The sequence below is a fragment of the Vidua chalybeata genome, chromosome Z, assembly GCF_026979565.1.
Source record: "Vidua chalybeata isolate OUT-0048 chromosome Z, bVidCha1 merged haplotype, whole genome shotgun sequence".
Taxonomy (NCBI): Eukaryota; Metazoa; Chordata; class Aves; order Passeriformes; family Viduidae; genus Vidua; species Vidua chalybeata.
Window position 1 is genome coordinate 63,342,569 of NC_071570.1, and position 19,688 is coordinate 63,362,256.

A 19,688-nucleotide genomic window follows, 5' to 3' on the forward strand; every position below is an offset into this window, starting at 1 on the left:
GGCTCTATTTACAAGTAATTCACACGGTAACATTTTTAGGGAAGTACAATGTTATCTAAGTGTCTCTGTAGTTGTAACATTTAAAAGGAACTTATATTAGTGAATAATTAAGCCAATCATATGCAATAAGAAGGCTATCTTGGTTGCCACAGAGAATCTGGAGGAAGTTCAAATCTCCACCCTACATTTTATATTTCCTATTTCAAAATCCTTTTTTTCTCGCTACCCTTTCACACAAGTCAAGCAATTGGTGCTTTAAATCATTTTTACTTACCAGCATTTTCACAGTTTAAAGTGCTGAGATAGATAAATGTAATTCTATTAATAGTACTCTAGGGTCCTCATATAAAAATCTGCTGAAAGCAACGGCTTTTGAACAAATGCCAAGAAAGGAAAAGTAGGTTGTTGGCAATGGGAAAAATTATTTTAGGAAAATTCAGGTAAATGATGTGAAGTAGCTGTGACTAATCTTGCTAACACATGCAAATCTAAATTTCTCTTTTTCATACATATGAAAAACTTAAAAAGTAATGTAGGCCATACTTAAGACGAAAAGTAGGCCAAATCAACCCGATATATGTAAAAGAAGAAGTTGTCAGTGATAAAATTTATATTTTCAGAGACTTGCACTCACCATCCTTGCACACTGTTCCAATGACACAGACACCAGTGTCGAGGTTATAGCCACTTGGACAGCTTGTACAGTTTCTGTCTCCTTGGCCACTGCAATCCAAACAGCTGGCATCACATCTAAAAGACAATGGCAGGAATTGGTCTTCTAGCCTTACCAAATATAAGGCTTCCTAGGAGACATCTTTTGTATTGCAAAGGACTTGTTTGTTCTTTCTAGAGATATAAGGTACTATAATATTACTACTACTAATATTGATAATAAATAATTGACTACCCCTGAAACTCAGTCCTGTTTCTTTCCATCAACAAATTTCTATTCCAGTGTTTTTACTACACAGCTGTATTATTCTAGTGCATTGGAACTATGCATAAATAATCAGCAAAAGTACCAAGCTGATGGTGCAAATATGTGCATGTGAAAGGCATGAACTATAAAGCACAGGACAGAAATGACCGACATGATGCCAGTCCTTTTGTCACCAATTGTCTTGCTCCATTGTCTTTTCATTACATATTGATTGTCTTTTTATGTAGAACACACTGAAACACACTAGGATTCCCTTCCTGCCCTGAACTTAGATCTAGATCTGAGTCAACAAAGTATGGAATAGAAAAAATGTTCCTTCCTTGCACAGCACAACTTTGCCCAAGATTTATCTAGCCATTTGTGCACTTGAGTCAGGTAAGCAATTCTGGACAGTAGTTTAGAATCTATGTGCACTATGTTTGTGAATATGCAGTGGAAGAACTGAAATGGTCTTTAGAAATACTAACTAACTTGCAAGGAAAAAGCCTGTAGTTTTGATTGTATTTGTTTGCTATTAATAAATGCAGATCCTCTGTCAGATTTGTAAACGTTATGCTTCTATGCAAATCTACTTACAGGCTCACTACAGGCTGTTTTAAAGTGAAGGTCACACACATATACCAGAAAAAATACTTTTATAGGACCTGTATGAATATAAATCATATAATAATAATTATAATAATAACAACAAAAATAATATATTTTTCTTATTTACTTAGCATTAAGCATTTTTTTATGTTTGATGTCAACAGTGTTTTATCTTCTAATAAGTATGATCATTTCCAACACATTAATAGCTAATATACTGCCAAATAGCAGATAGATCAGTCACTGATCATACCTTTTACAGCTTTTGTATCCACTTTCAGTGGAGTGATCAAGGTAATAACCACTACTACAGGACAACACACATCTTCCATCTTCCATAAAGTAACCCTGTGTGCAGTTTATACAGGCATCTACTCCAGCACCTTAGTCCAAAGAGAAATTGTTAGAAGGCAGGTACATTATCAAAACAAACAATTACATCATTTCAGTGTATCTTTTTCTAAAATGAATGACTGCAGTTCTAAAGCTCCCACAAAATCTATCAGTCATTATTCCATCCTTGGAAGAAAATGGAAGGCATTATTGGACATCATAGAAGTTCTACTAAAATTAAAAAAAGGAAAGAAAAAAAAAGAAAAAGAAAAAAAGAAAAAAGAAAGAAGAGTTTATGGATTCTTTCAATTAAAAACCTAGATTTCTATGCTAGTTGAAAGAAGTTTGCCATATTTAAAATGTAATTAAGAGCTACTAAGAGAATTAAGGATTCACGTGTAAACAATGATGCTATACTGTAACTGTGATATAGTGGAATAAAATCAGAGGTAAAATCATACAGGAATGAAGATTATGCAGACAAATGTCAGTGTAGTACCTGCACATGTTGCACAGGAGCGGTGGCAAGGTTCACATTCTCTGCCATTATGGTATTTTCCTTCTTCACAGCGGACAGCACATCTGGTGCCATGCAAACTGTTATAAAAAGGAAAGAAAGCACAGAGCAGATAATGGCAACAGAGGACAACAAGACTGTGCACAATCCAGTAATTCTCTTTTAATCAAAGAACAACCCATATATTACGATTCATCAACTTCCTTCACCGGTCATATTTCATAAATTTAGAGACAGCAATCACTTAAAGAGGGAATACAAAGCAGTTTTGCCCATGGTGGTGTAAAGAAGCTGTTTACAAACTCTTTGTAAATGCTACCAAGTTATAGGGGACAGAAAAAAAAATAACAATGACAAGCACACTAAAAATTCAGGCATGTAAAATGCAATTATTCATGAGGAATTTGGCACAGGGTCAGCATTAAAAAAAAATGCTAAGTGACTTGTTAACTGAATGCCAGTTCTGTGTGGCTTTTGAGATTTGTTGAAATTACAGATGGAGGTATTCTGCCTGCAGGCACTTTTGAGAGAGCACAAAAATGTGAGGAACAAGTCACATTTTATGTATTCCTTGAAGTAGTGTTTATTGCTTTTATGTTATATGGTGCCTATAGCAGTTTGTTGGGGTTTGGGTTTTGTTTGTTTGTTTGAAATGATCTTTTTTAAACTAGGACTTCTCTGCCATGTTTACCATCTTCTGCAGAATCTCAGGATTCATCCAATTTAACACTTTCTCTAAATGTGCTCATCAGCTCTGGGGTTTCCCACTCTTAGTGCTAACCATGTTTTTATAGATTGTATACAGCAACAGCCAGGTAAGTTCAGCACCACTGACAATTTTCAAAAATGTATCCAGTCCCAGTTTAGAAAATAAACCAGCAATTCAACAAAAATTCACAACCCCTGCTTTTCTTTTGTTTTTCCTCAGTGACATACCTCAAAGAGCTTTACAATGCACATAGCATGTTTTTACAGATGGGAAAATAATTTGCCCAAGTTTATTTAATGGGCCAGTAATGGAGTAGATCTGGAATTCAGGTCTCTTAAGACCCAATCAAGGAAGGCCTTGCTCACTGATACCTCTGCCAAGAAAATGCAGAAAGTGTGGAACAACTATGGAATATGAAATGCATGTCCTGAAAGGCTTCACTTATCTGATATAACCACACATTTTTTATAAAAACTGATACCAAAAATGACTCTCTATTTGCTAAAATTGCCCAAGAAAACATGAAGGTTAGGTTTTAAATTTTTTTTGTATTTCAATTTCAATAAAGGAATCCAGCTACTGATGTCCTAGAAGTAAATATTCAGCTTTTACTAAAAGATGAAAATCCACTTTAATGCAACAGGAAACCTCAATGTTAAAACATTAAAATAATACTTGTATTCGAAAGAATACCTACAGATACTGAATACTGGCTTCATATTTTTGTGGAACTAAGCCAGTATACAGTCTGTCCTAAATTTTATAAGATTTTTGACCTTTTCTACTTGGACCAAAAGGTCATTCTTTATAAAGGAGCTTGAAATGTGTATTGCTGCTTTGCATGTTTATCTATAATTTTAAAGAATAATTAAGTTCCCCTCTGAAGGGAAAAAATCTCACCTGCTGTTTAAAATATATGATCACTGTACTGTAATAGAATTGAGCCTTAGGTGCTTGAGATAAGTGAATGAGTAGATACATGAAGAAATAAAATGAAGATAAGAAAATAATTTCTAACTACCACATGAATGAATCAGAAAGATTAATACAATTCATTAGTTCTACTTCTAAAACAATCCTTGACCAACATAATGTAGGTCAAAAATTGAAGAAGCCAGCTTTCCACATGACTGTGGATTTTATGTTACCTGATATAAAAGGCCTTCTAAAAATCTGTTGTCAGCCAAATTGGCACTCAGGATCACTATTACAGACTATAAACAGCATTGGTACAGATTAAATGAGGTCCATGCAAGGTTAAATAGCTATCTGATGTTCTTCATTGTGTATCTTCAGCCTTGTCTGCCTCTTCAGATACTGTGTTTAGAGACATACATAATTTCCTTACCTTAGGCCATGTCTGCATTCTGTGCAGATTTGGAATTCAACACAGGTCTTGCAGTTTTCACTACATTTACGACAAACAATCTTATCTACAAGAGAAAAAAAGAAAACAACCCAGAAAACCTTGGTCAGTTTTGTTTGCTGAAATTGGATGAATGTATTATTACATGACTTACTACTTTCTAGTTTGACATCAACATCAAGCTACACTAAAACAGCAAAATTCTGCCTGTCATTAGCTTTTTCCATCAAATATAAAATGGTTTACAATATTTCTCTACATTTGAAGTTATAGTTGCACCCTGAGAAAAAGTATGTTTTGAGGCCATTAAAAAATTTCATAAACACTTAAATTTTACATGCACTATTTATAATATGGACTTAAGTCACCTTCTTATATAATAGTGATATGCACTAATGACTGCCATATGTTCTGAAGACTGTCCTGCAATCTTACACCTTCCATGCAGCAGTCTGTCCTGTCTTCCTAATTTGGTGCTAAAAGACACACCTTCATAAACAGACCTGATCTTAACAAAGTAAATATATAAATTACTTAACAACTGTTTTTTTATCTCTAGGGATCCCTTCTTTAAGAAATGTCTCTCTCTTCAGCCCTGCTGTGTTTTGACATGCAGTGAGTGACACATACCATTCTGAGAAGAAAACCTCAATTTCCCCATTTAATCCTAAATTTTCATCTATCCATCTTAATTTGTACAGGAAAGAGTTCTGTTTACTGTAGTTCTCACATAGTGAAAATGCAAGATTTAAGGTAGGACCTGTTTTTACAAATTCTCAAAATCAAGCACACAGCTTCTTGCTGGAGAAAGCAGAATATTAGGTACCTAGATAAACAAAGCTCCTGAGAACATATTTATCTTCTAAGGAGAGTCTAAAGATAACAAAAGTCACTGCAGTTTTAAGCCCATTTGAATATATATCTAAATATCTTTGTTAGCCAAAGCAGGAAATTAAACATGGACAGTCTACTTGGCAATCACAGGAGGAAGCTGAAGGCAGGTACCTATCATGGCTGAGGATTACTTCGCTTGGGCAATCACATCACTCTGGAGGTGCTTAGGTCTGCCAGAAACATAATTTGCAACCATGTTACTTCTGAAGAGCCTGTTTTTGGTAGAGCTCTGGTTCACTGGTCATGACCAGTTTCTCAGCTCTCACTTTTGGTGCCATATAATCACACTGAATGGGGAGTCAAGGACAGAATGAGTGCTGTCTGTCCCTTCCCCTAGTAGTGATAACCTTTGCTGTCCTTCAGCTGACTTGCTCTTGAACTGCCCTGGTTCTGCTACTGTTACTCCCAGGTACCCCCAGCTGAAAAGACACCCTGCAATAAGCATGTTTTTTAAAATAAAGGAAGATTATTCAGGACGTTCTTGATCATGCTTGGCAACAATTTAATAAAAGGAATAGGATAAGAGATCAACATACACTTTTCCTGCTCATAAGCATTCCAGCAACCTCCCCAGATGAAATTCTGTAGCCCGCAATACAAAACCAACAAGAAATACTAACTCTTATCCAGGTAAAACCCATCAGGGCAGTTGGTAATACAGCTATTGGTTACTTCATTCAGGTAGTAGCCAGATTTACAGGTCATGCACTGGTCATTATGGCCTCCAACACAGGTTTCACAATTGGGTGAGCATTTTTTACATCGTTTCTTGTCTGCATTGTAGTGACCAGGTGGGCAGGTCGAAACACAGATCCTGCAGACAGCAGGGAAGAGAAGGCAGAATTGTTAATGAAATAACCTGCCACCACATTCCTGGACCATGACTGCAAAGCAGAAGTATTTCTCAGCATTGTTGCTTTTCTAATGATCATGAGCTTACTAAGATATAACCCTTCTAAGCACTGCATCAAGCTGACTCTCTTGTATCTATGTCCCTACACATGCTATCTCACCAGCATATGTCTTGTCAGACAGTCTACAGTATAATTTTGGACCATCTACATTTCTTCCTATGTTGTTCACCTAATCACATCAGCTGCAGTAGTTATGAGAGTCTATGAATACACAGAAATACATGAATACATATATACAGAGAAAGATTCTTATGGAAAAAAAAAGAGTTGGGGATATAATCAGAGAAGGGTTTTTCAAAGCTGTGTTTTAAATTCTGATTAGCTAGTGTTTGGGGTTTTTTAACTTCAAAGAAAATTTTGCAAAATCAGGGGAAAATTAATTATCCATGACTGCAGTAAAGAGAAGAGGAAAAAAAGTTAAGATATATACTAAGAAATCAATGAAGTGAAGTTTATTTCTCTTTCTCTTACCTTGTGTTGTTTTTAGATTTGTAGTAATAGTGCAGACAGTCTGTACAATGATCTGGTCCTGGCCCATCACACCCTACTTTACTGCATTCTGCATTGCAGGGACCTGTAAGAAAAACAGAATACAGAGGGACAAAGGGATTAAAACTTCTCATTTAAGGGACACCTTAAAACACAGTATTTTATTGCAGAATGCAATTACTCTGTTTCCCTCTCTTGAGGACTACAGCTAGCACAGGTAGCTCAGTTTGCTTCTTGCACTGTGAGCTCAAGATTGAGCTCTGGGTGGCAGAAGCTCCAAGCAAGAGGCTGTGCAGACTCTTTACATAAAAAACAACATGAGGACCTATGTCACCAGTCAGGTGATCAAACATGTAGAGACATAGCAAGAGCCAAAGATCCTGAGACTTTCATGCACTAAAAGTGTAAGGGTACAAAAGCCCAAGGTTTCCTTTGTTCAGGGCCCCTCTTCAGAGGCACTCAGCTCAAGCTATTATTATTTATTTAGTTATTGCATCAAGATTAAGTTATTCTAAGGATTGGGAAGTCTGAGACTCTGCTATGGGAAAACTACGGTTGAGCTAGTGAGGAAACCTGGCCTGATTATTTGAGTGTGGGGTGTGTAGCTGTGAAGGGGCCTTGGTCCTAGCTCAGGTAAAGAGTATGACTTCCAGAGTGGCTTTTGGATGACTGGACAGGGAGATTTCCTGAATACCTGCATGATTTGACTTCAAAAACTCAGAAAAAAAGGCAAGCTTTTTAACAAGTATGACATCCTTATTTTATTTGGAAATGTGCAAAGACTTCTGTAATTCATAATTAGGAATGATTAGCAAAATAACTTTTAAAAAGAAGGACAACATAAATGATGAACATCATGATCAGTGGCTACTCTGGTTCCTGAGTGGGTATCAGCTGGTCCAAGTGGCTACCACGACCCAATGAACCAGACACCAGGGCCCTAATGCTCTGTGCTGCTACACGCTACAAAAGCCTCAGCTAGTACTTGCTGATTCACAAGTCCTCTGTTTCACCTGCACTCATATTAGGCTTGATAATGCTTGTGGATCTGTTCCAACTTAGTATTTTCTATGATTTTGTTCTTACAGTTTTCAAATAGATCCTTCCTTCTATGGGAGGAGAGAACCATCAAGTCTTGCCTTTATGCAGATGAACAATGACTGTGGGTGAAGTTACAACTTTCAGGATCACTGATCACTGAATGAAATGTGTTGAGTTTGCTTCATATAAAAGCTTAAGTTTTAAGCTAGTGACCTTTACAGTAGAGAGAGTAGTATTTCATTACCTACTAAAACAAGGAGTTCTGCAGCTGTCCATCTAAAATAGAGACTGTGCAACTGACATGCTATGAAAGGAGAACGGAATAACAGAAAATACTGAATTGAACTTTCTCCTCCTTTTCGCTGGCCAGAGATATACTTCAGATTCATCACATGGTACTGCTAATGGTGGATTATATGTAAGAAACTGCCAACTTGACTTATTTTGCAGTGCTAAAAATCTAACTCTACTAAAGTCTAATGACAAGGTTTAAAAACTTCTATAGAGATCATTGAAAAACAACACAGATGTAGAAGATAATGTTCTTCTCATATATATATATGCATAAGTATATATAGCTTTATATACTTAGATGCGAAACAATGCATTCTTCATAGCATGTTAAGTGTAGCTTAAAAATATATAACTCTATGCATGCAAACTCAAACACCTAACATTCAATTATGAACAAATGCTTCTCATCTTCGGTGAAGAATTCAATTCACTGAACAGTTTACATATGCAGATTCTCAGGTCATCCTTAAAGCCATTAAGGGTTCAGTAACTGTACAAACAGAGTAAATGAATGCACACACCTGAATAGTCATCTGTTGCATAATCTTCTGTAGGGTCTTCAACTGGACTGGAGCGCACTCTTTCCACTTTGGAAAAATCATTTCTTGGTGAGTAAGGCTGGATGGATGTTCCATACAGTACTAAGGACCACTCTTTCAATTTGCCTGGAAGTTAAGTATTATAAAACTGTTTTCAGAAGTATTTCTCTTTTCTGTGTCTTACGAAAGTATGTAACTTTTAAGCATGTTGTTATGAGTAGGTATGGAAGACATTGCTTTTCAAGTAAGTGCAATAGTTGTTTTACTATAAGCTGAGAAAGCTATTTGCTTCAATCAGATCTTTACACTGTATTTTCATTGCACTTCAATCTCTTAAAGATCTAGCAAAGGTTTGCACCATGGGATGAACTCAATATAAACAATAAACAAAACAACTGGGCATACAGTTATTTGGAATATGTATATGGTACTGCATAAAGTGGTTTTGCTCTGGATTTCACTTTCCCCTCAGAACACTATTAATTGTGCGGTAATTATAATTTGAGATCTTTTAGCTAAGTAGCTGTATTCAGAATTCTGACTTAAGAAAGGGATTACATAAAAGAACCTTTCATTGACTTTCAGGACACAACTTCATGAACAAGAAACACTGTCTCTTAAAATCTCCATGGAAGAACATCAGTGTCTCACTCAAATCAGCATAATTTGTAATTTATTTGTGCCAGTTATTTGGCAGATATATCACTGTACTGTCTGCAATCATCACTAATATTTTATCCTCTTATCACTCTTATTTTATCCTCCAATTTAATATTTGAGTGAAGACAGAAAAAAACATCTGGCCACCTGCAGCATTATCTGACTTTCTGGTAAGTTTTTTGGGGAAGAATAAAAAGATAAACGTGTATCAAGTCATCAGTTCATGCTGTCAGAACATAAAGGGTGAACTTTCAGTCCCCACCTTTCTCTCTATACTACCAGGTGAAAAAATTTGGAGAAAGAGTAAAAGCACACAGGCCTGAAATAATGGCTAAAGAAAAGACACATAAAAACCACATCCCTACTTGAAAAGGTGCAACTGAAGGTTGGTATCAGCCCATCATATTGGTTATGTTAATCTGTGCTGGAAGAGCTAGTTGTAAATGTCAAATTTTCATTAGAACAAAGAGAAATCAGAGAAGCAGGGAGAATTTGAATGATCCTGTTTTGGAGGCTGTTTTGTGGTTAAAACTTTTCACAAAGAAAACTATTATTTAATGAGAAATATAATCCAGGTATAACACTTCTCAAGAAAATAATGTAATATATTTAATGTAAAATTAAATTCAAGCAATCTTCCCCTTCTTTCATTTTAATGATATTCAGTAACTTGAAATATTATTCACTTGGATTTTTTAATCTATACAATCAAATTAATTAGACCTTTACAAGTGATTTTCTGTATTTTTCCCAATGCCATCTGGTAGCCTCCAGTGACATGACAAATACAAGTATCTCTTTGCTTGTACATGTATACTCTTAGCAGTAAGCAACAATAACCAAATACACTACCTGACAGACCATAAGCAAATTCTTTTAAATAGCTTATACTAGGGCTGAAGATGGACATTTCTGTTATCTCTATGTCTCTTGCCAATCCAATTTAATAATTTTGAGACAAAAATTTCTAACTTCATATGAAACCTTCCCTGCGGTATACTCAGTTTTTGAGCAGAAACTACAAACCAGAGACTGTTGTGGCTGTTGTGTCACACAGTAGCTTTCAACTTTCCACATCTGAATTATTGCTTTATTTAAAGAGACATTTGATCTTGATTAAAAAAAAAAAAAAAACACTGATGAATCTACCACACCTGCTGCCAAACTACTAGCTAATTACCTTGGCTGTAAAACTGGATACACCTTGTTTTCAATTGCTTTTCCTACCCACAGACATGTAACTCCTGAACACCCATTGGATTAAAAAGAGCCAAATCATGTATTTTCTTCCTCTAAAGGAAGAAAATGTGGGAATCAAGTTACATCTCTGTGTTCCTTAGACTGATCCAACTGTGTCCTTAATGGCATTTCTCTTTTTAAAAAAGAAGTCACACAGGGAGATAATTTTCAATCAGGTATGTGGTCATACCTACAGCCCTTTCAAAGATACATCTTCTTCATGTCCAGTCCCTGCCTTTTTTTGTGTTCTAAACCGCTTCCAGAGCATACAAACCGTAATACATTGGATGCAATTAAAAAAATTGTGTTTTGCTAAGTTATACAGATCTTTTTATCCCCATTTGTTATGAGCCAAAACTCACTTAAATAGAAAAATATAATTTTTTCCATTTCTCCCAGAGCACTGGTAAAGGTATTTGCAAGAACCTACTACAAATAACCACACATAAAGATGCTAAGATGCTCCTAAAGCATAGCATACTGTGTTTGGATTTTATGCATATAGAAGATATTGTACTAACATTACTGCAGGAAGGATTGTTACTCTGAATGCATATATAGTGCAAAAGGGCAGCAAGGGGAATAATGTAGGGTCTCTCAGGAGATTAGTTGCCTTTTAAGAATAGTTCAGTAAATAAGGAGGAGAAAAATTCATGTGACTTGCCAGTAAATAAATGAAGACTGCCTCAAGGTGGGTTTAATTTGCACAATGAAAATATTTCAATAACCAAGTATATATACATACACACACAGTTTTATAATGAATAAACAAAGTATGCACATTTAAGCCAAAATCTTTCTTTTCCCATTTTTGGCTGATTTCATAATTTAATCTGGCTAGAATAATCCTTTCCCTGCTTGTATTTAGAATGTGTAACAAAGGTCCCATGTTGTATCTATAGAAATCTATATTGCAATGTTTCAGAGCAAACATATATTCACCTCCATAAACTCTACAGAATTAAATGTAGAAATCACATGCATTACTTTTACGAACTGGACTCTTAATTTCTTCTCAGGTAACAGGTGTGGCATTACCTTGCCAGTGCAGGGATATGATAACAAGTTGGGTCTTTCTTTTTAATTTGATTACAGAAAAATGGCAACTCTTAATTATAAGACCTTTCAAGAGCTGAGTAAACACATGCACAGAACACAAACAAGAAACAGGCATGATGATGGTATCAGTGTGATAAACTGCAGGCTATGGTGATAAACTGGAGAGGCACCATGAACTGGAGAGGCACCAGGCATAAATTACGTTTAAGCACCTTTTGTTTACTTCATGTTCTCTTCAGTGCAGAGACTAATCCCGATATGCCCAAACAGCTGAATTTATCCACCACTAATATATGGCAGGCACTTCCAAATCTTTTTGAACAGAAGAGTTACTGGACAGCTTTCATCAGAGGGCAACCACTGCTCTAGAAAGATGGGGGATACATTACTAGACAGTATACAATGAACCAGGATCCAAATTCACAACCACACTGCATCTTGTGAAAACCAAATGCACATAAAAACCAAACTAGTCTCAAGCAGTGTTTCCCATTGTGGTTAAAACAAAGGAGAGGATAAGCTCTCCAGCAGGATTTTTTCAGTAGATCAGCTTCCTCCAGACCCTAGGTTTTACAGACCTACTTTCTCCCAGTCCCCTAGCATACTATCTATGCCTTTTCCAGAGTTGCATCTTTAGGCCTTAGTTCTGATGGAGGAAAAGAAATCAGTTCCATTAGATTAGCTACTGTAGCTACTGAGAGAGTATATATAATGTATTGAAATCAGTAAACCTATACAACTATATGTATAGTTGAAGTGTGCAGGAGTGTTCAGGAACAGGCCTTTAAGTGTAAAGCTGGAAATATAGCAGGCCACTTTGAGATCGTCCTGGTGATGTAAAAGGCCTGTACAATACAGCTGGAGAATTGCCCAGATTAAAAGTTATCAAAATGGCTCCATGCTACTTCATTTTTAGTGCAAGGTGTGTGTCAGGGAAGAGAGAAATAGCTGAAGTGTATTGCTCTGTGGTTGTCCTTCACGCCTGTTGGATGAACCAATGGGTTCCAGTACACACAAAGGTGAAGAGCTACCCTAACTTGTCCTTCACACCAGAGATGTTCCTGGATGTGGCAGGAATAACAAGTGTAAAGTGGAGTTGAAAATACTTAATTTATGTCTCTTTTCAGTAATTTGATTAAAATTAAATTCCTTATTTGCTGCATAATACCTCCCCATCTATCAAATTCTAAAACACTGAAAATTAAAAAAAAAAAAACCCCGAACACGAAACCTTCTCCTGAATCTCTGACCAGTTTTGCTTATACTCTGTGGCTGCTTTTCCAAACACATTTAGTGATTATCCCCTTTTAGTGTACTGGAAACTTTGCTTTTTCATTTAGTGGTGCATTTAACATTGTTTGGTTAAGATCAAACCATAGCTGGAAAGCTATGGTGAGAAGTGATCAGTGGTGATAAAGTGGAATTTAAAACACCGGCAATATTGGTGCTTCCTTTAAGAGCTCTAGGGGAAAATAATCAAGATTCTCAAAATGCTGTGCTTGAAGTTAACCATATGACTATACAGCTAACATTTAAATAACACTGGCCATGGTGTAAAAAGTTACGAGAGTCTAGAAGACATTTTCTGCTCAGAAATTTTGAAAATCATACTTTATCTTGGTCTTCATTAGAAGACCATATCAACCACATATTGTATAAAGGCTTTTCAAATTTTGGCTTATGATTGCTGGTTTACTATCCTAAAAAATAAAATCAGGTTATGTAGACTAGTGAGTCAGGCAGTAAGACACTAGATTTAATGGTTGGACAAAGAATCATATTTTAAAAGTGGAGACTGGCTATTGGAACATGACAAAGCTGAAGTAGAAATAAAGAGTAGAAATAGAGAATTATAATTCTCTATCAACTCTATCAACAGTGATTTAGTGAGGCTGATCTGTATGTTAAAATTTTTTTAAACAGATCATCTAAAAAACCTACAGAAATAAGTTCAGAATAAAAGTAAACCATGTATCTTAAAAGGTAAATAACAGTAACATAAAAATGAAGAGTGCATTGATAACTTAAATTTAGAATAATGCTCTTTCCAGCTATGGCTTCACACTAAAACCAGTGAGATGTTCCAGGTGTAAATAAAATGTGGAAAACAGCAAGCACTTTTCAGAATTCACACAGCCCACATAAATGTTAGAGTCCTACCTGGAGTCTTGAAATTTCTCAGCTGAGATGGAGTGTCACAGATTTCCAAGATCCAATCACCTGCTGCTTTTTCACTCCAGCAGTGAGTAGTCATAAACTCCCAGTTTTTGAATCCTTCCATGGAATGATCAAATAGCCTAGAACAAATTATGACATTATTTCAAGGCAAACATTTTTTTCCTGGGGAGCTGTGCCTCCAAGTGTGCACTTTCAAACTCTTGAATAATAACTCTTAAATAATCAGCCAGTTAGTTCATCTGTACCTTCATATAACATTATTCATGATGGTTTTTTCACATGTATTTCAAGCACATTCAACAGTTTTTTGTTGCTTGATGGAAGAGAGTCTTTACATGCCATCATGTTTTTATAATGAAAAAGAGAATGGCAAGCAAATTAATTGCAACAACACCATAATTGCTAATACTCTTTAATATGATTCATGGGTCTTGGAAAAACTGCATATAATACAGAATTCCATTGCTTTAACAGCATGATGTAATTACAAATAAGTTGTAAGCTGGAAAATGTCAGTAACATTTATTTTTGGCTTTGGATTGGAATAGTTAAAAGGGGTTTAAACCCAATAAAAAGAGTAAGTTTAAGATAACAGTGATTCAATACATCACTTCTTGTGAGGAAGTAATATGCAACAGAGACACTGGTCTCAATCCTCAAACAACCAAGGTATCACCCTCTTCAAACACTTCACAGAATTCAGTTTGGGTAAACTGAGAGACTAATGGCATCTGATGATTTAATCAAACCAATACCATTACCATAATTTAATTACTTAGGCTGTGGGTGAAGACATTAGAACTTAGGCCTGGATTATGATAATTCTAGTATAGAGGGACCAATTTTGGGATACTGCAATGTAATAGGGATCTCCTGTGAGACAGGGAAGGAGGACCCTTCCTGGCAGGAGATCAGACACAAGAGAATTTGCACTTTTATTTAGTGTTCACAGTGTGTTGCTTGGTAGCCTAAAACTATTGATGAGAAGAGTACTCTAAGTGGGACTGTTGCCTCCAATAAAATCACATGGCTCAACTTAAAAAATACATATGTAACTATACACTCACATGTATGTATTTTTATATATTTGTGTATATATACACACAGAGATATGTATGCATGTCAATTTATATATGCATGTATATACATACATATGTGTGTGTAATATCCATCATTATTTAAATTTGATCTTTGTGTGTGAAATCTTCACTGGTAATAGCTGTGATTAAATATTTTTAAAAGACAAGAATCTCTACAGTAGAAAATCCAATGGATTGAAAATGCTTTTCCATAAAACAGAGAAAAGCCTAGCATTAGACAACATAAATATTATATTTGAATTAATGTGAATCTGTTCTTTTCTAAGCTAATTTCAAGCTCTGTGCTCAAAAGGTTGTGAAATTCAGCAAACAGGAAAACAGGATGCTTGTGTAGGTACATTCCTGGTGAAAACTGCCACATGGGATAGGAATAAAATGCCATAATTCTTGCTGGAAGCTTTGGTCAGTCAGAGGCGTGGGGTCAGGTACTGTGTCCAACACTTCTTGCAAAAGAAACTGTATGGACCTACAGGACTGGTGCACCTCATAGGGCTCATCCAAAACCTGATTCTCATGGTCTCAATTCAAACATAAAATCACAGAATTATAGAGTATCCTGAGCTGGAAAGGAGCATCAAAATCCAACTCCTGGTGCTACACAGGACAGCCCCAAGGTTTACAACATGTCTCTGAGAGCCTACTCCAGTGCACAGAAGAACTTTCCTAATATACAGCCTAACTCCCCTGACACAACTTCAGGCCATTCCCTCAGATCCTGTAACTGGTCACCACAGAGGAGATTGGTGTCAGCCCCTTGGCTTCCCCTCATAAGGAAGATGTGGACTTTGATGAGGTCTCCCCTTAGTGTCCTCCAGGCTGAGTACGACAAGCGACCTCAGCTGCTCCATGTATGGCTTTCCCTTCAGACCCTTCACAATCTTTGCAGCCTCCTTTGGACACTCTCTAATAGCTTTATAACCTTCTTACATTCTGGTGCCCAAAACTGCCCTCAGCACTCAAGGTGAGGCTGCCCCAGCGCAGAGCAGATCAGGACAATCCCCTCCCTTGCCCGGCTGGAGATGCTGTCCCTGATGCCCCCCAGGACACGCTTGGTCCTCCTGGCTCTCAGGCCACTGCTGGCTCATGTTCAACTTGCCATTCAGTTTGGGCTACCTTTTCCCATTCTAAATGAATACCTATAACAGTAGTCTAATTTATTAGCACTTATAAAACTAAATTAAAATATACATTGGGATCATTTTCACTGATTAATTGTGTGAGATTTTCTTCTGATACAGTTCTGTGCTTCTGTGTATGTGCCTGTAAGTGTATTATGAAGACATATTTTGGCAGCAGAATGGGCCTGTTTCATGTCACTGTTAAATCAGTTGTCTGAATACAGCAAATCTCACAAAGGCATGGCACATACTATTTACTGAAATGGTAGAAATTATTACACAGTCATTATCCAGAATCTGCATGCACGTATGTTCCATTTAAGTCATGTAGGTTATTTCCAACTGTTATTCAAATTACCATACTGTTGTTTTCTGATAGCTTATGTATTACTTTCTAAACACGTTGTCAATGCAACAAGGCACCAGTATTTCTCTTTGCTCTTGTAGGAACTAAATTATGTAGTATTATACAAGTACTGTACAATTACAGATTTATATACACTGAGCTCCTATTCATATACTTTAGAAACATGAGCTTCTCCTTATTTTTACTGTAATTAGCCTGATATTTTCCATAGTGGGTAACTACGGAAACTTTTTGGATAACTAGGTGTGTCTTGTTTTGAAGTTTTAAAGTATCGATGGATATCCATTTTAATAATTCTTTTAAGTCATTTTGGGTGGAAGAGACAAAAACCCCACGTCTTGTTTTTAAAAACACTGTGACCTAAAATATGCTGTGACCACAACTGTAAGCTTCCATCCATGGAAATGGAGAAAATCGGGTAATATTATTTCTGAGAAAATTGACTATTTTTTTTTAAACAATACCTCTTTGAGAAAGATTTTAATTTTATAAAATTAGGTCTAAATTGGAATCTTTGAATGTATGAGCTGTGCTTCTTAATTGTAGGAAACATTCTAGAAATAAATCAAAAAGTCACAGACAGGTCAAAAGAATAGTTAAAAACAAAGTAGAAACATACTGACTCTGAGTCTGTGTATGTATTTTGGACATACAAAATTGTCCAAGTACTTTTGCTTTGCTTTGTTTATGCACTAAACTCTCAAATCAAAGAACCTATGAGACAATACAGGGATTTCACTTTAAGTGGTGTTAAATACATGAATTAAATGATCAAATGTATATTCCTTATTCAGAAAGAAATGCATAGGAGCATGCAGCCAGTCCAGGACTTAATTTTGTGAATTCTCAAAATTCCTATTGAAGACACACTTGTGACACAGATTATCATGGGTTCATAAAATTTAGTACATGGTCTGATGAACTGCTACTTGACTATTACAGATTATTATAGACTAAAATACTTAAACAAGATTACTAGAATAATCTGATAGTTTTTTATGACCATGATCATATACCTGTACTCATGAATGCAACATGCTTTTAAAGACCAAAGTGATTAACAACATTTGAATTTTCAAAACTTGTTTGCTAACATAAGCACATCAGAATGCCAATTCTGTTACTCAGTTACTCAGGGGACCTTTCTTAGAAACAGAAGACTCAACATGGTGTGGATGTTACTGCATGATTGACTATATAATTATAAGCTGCTGCTTACAATGAATAACAGCATTACAGTAAAAAAAAATTGATCTTCTCTCTCTGAGGAGTTTTATGCCATACTCATCACATACCATATATATGCCTAGGTAAGAATATATGCTACACAGTGTAGAATAAAACAGTTATTTTTCTTAAAACAAATTCAAGAGTCTTGATCTCTTCCACTGCCGCCACTTCAGCCTAAAAATTGCATAACCTTTCTCTTCAAGAACATAATTTAAAGCAGAAATATTAATCTGTAATCAAACTTTAGACCCAGAGGAAGGCAATTAGTCACTTTCTAATAGCATTAAAAAACCCAATAAACAAATGTGTCAGCTTTTCAGCAAAGAATCTTTAAATTCCTAAATGCTTGGAAGAATTTGTTTCAATTTTTAACTTCATGTGATAAAAGGCAGTGAAGGTAGAGAATTTATTTAGCGACACCAGCATTACCTGTCATGAACACTAAAAAATAAACACATAAAAGGAGCTATTTTTCAATTATCTTGATTGTTTGTTTCAGCTGAGAAGGTGCAGCTGCACCTGACTGACAGCAATGGTTGTATATTGAACTCAATGCATTAAGAACCTGGAAATCCTGCACTAGCGAGTGGCTGTGGCTGCAATGGAGTAGCTGGAAAGAGGTAAGAATTTTCTTCTCCTACAGCAGCTGTCTTTGTTATGATGTGCTCCAGCACACAAACTGGCAGCCTCATGGGCAAGTGGTCCTTGCCCAGAAGTTTGCACAGCCACAAGACTTCAAGTGTACTTATAGTTTGAAAAGACTACGTAGTGCCTTCCCAAGCTGCATACCCGAAAGTGCTTTGGTCAACTATTCTCCTTAAAGCAGCTCTTCTCCACAGGGTCGAATCATCAGCTCCCTGTGAGATGTAGCCCTTGAAAAACTGCAGACAGCTCAAACTGACTTAACCAAAGCTTCAGCCAGACCCTACTGCCCATTTGCACTGAAGTATTCAAAAAAAAAGAAATGGTCAGAGAATACACAAGGCATTTCAGAAGCTTTCTTGCTTTCTTATCTACATGTGGAAGATCACTTAAAATTTCTGGATGTGGTGCTAAAGAAAACATATTTAAAGTATTTGCATACACTTTTTTTTTTTTTTTTTCCATTTCCATGTCATATCTGATTATCACAGTTAGCTTTATGGAACAATGGATATCTCTGAACTATCATGATAAAATTGTTTGGAGTAACATGAACAATAGTGTACAATGCCTGCCAGCCTGAAATAGTGGCTAGTATGGCAATCACAATCTTTAAAAGTGGAGAACTTTTCCCCTGGAATGACACATATCCACATTTAATGATCCATCATTATTTGCAAACATGTCAGGCTGAGGAGCTCCATACACTCCACTGGTCAGCCAGCTGCTCAGTAGTGGGGTATCTATTCATCAACCCCCAAAAGAAAAAAAAAAAAAAAAAAAAGAAAAGAAAAGAAATAGCCAACATGAATGAAACAAAACATAGCAAGTATGAGTTGGGAGAAATGGTTTTCCAAGTACTGTTTCACCCTGTAGACACATTACAAGCACAGGATTATCGTTAGCTCATTGTGGACTTAGATTACTACCACCTCAGAGACCTTTTCAGTGAGACTTAGCATGAAGATTGGCCCTTATGTTTCATCGTATTAGGATTAAAATGTTAGTTTTCTTTAATATTAAAGTATAACATGTAAGCTGGAAAAAAGATGCATACCTATAAAGAAAGTTTTCCCCTTCTTTAGATCACCAAGGCATTTTATGAAGCAAACAACTGAGTAAGATTAGATAAGAATAACTTGGGTTTGGTCTAAGAGTTCTGCAGAGGAGGATATTATTAAAATTTACTGATTGTCTAAGGTTTCATGATAGGAAAAAGATGGTAATGAAGATACAGTCTTTTGTTACTGAAGAAAATTATTATTAATACCAGGGCCATATAAGCTTATGAAGCTAGTGGCCTGGAAAGTTGCCACCATGTGGCTGAAATATTTCAGTTACGCAGTTCAAATGGCAACAGCTGTTTTAAATTTAAAGGGCAAGAATTAAATAAGCCATGCCTTCAGTGGGAGGCAACTGAGCCCTAAGTTTGTTTTTCCTACTATCTTTGTATCTAGCTTCTCTTCCATAG

The 19,688-nt window shown here is 36.1% G+C and overlaps 1 protein-coding gene across 2 annotated transcripts in view; it reads right to left on the reverse strand.

Moving 5' to 3' along the window:
* PCSK5 (proprotein convertase subtilisin/kexin type 5) overlaps nt 1-19,688 on the reverse strand; it is a 225,697-nt gene that overhangs the window by 56,624 nt on the left and 149,385 nt on the right. For both annotated transcript variants that reach the window (XM_053931696.1, XM_053931697.1), the window contains exons 13-20: nt 13,743-13,879; nt 8,607-8,750; nt 6,733-6,835; nt 5,968-6,161; nt 4,436-4,520; nt 2,361-2,458; nt 1,782-1,911; nt 635-750 (exon numbers count right to left, since the gene is read on the reverse strand). In XM_053931696.1, coding sequence (XP_053787671.1) covers nt 635-750; nt 1,782-1,911; nt 2,361-2,458; nt 4,436-4,520; nt 5,968-6,161; nt 6,733-6,835; nt 8,607-8,750; nt 13,743-13,879 — 1,007 coding nt within the window. The remainder of the gene's footprint in view (nt 1-634; nt 751-1,781; nt 1,912-2,360; nt 2,459-4,435; nt 4,521-5,967; nt 6,162-6,732; nt 6,836-8,606; nt 8,751-13,742; nt 13,880-19,688) is intronic.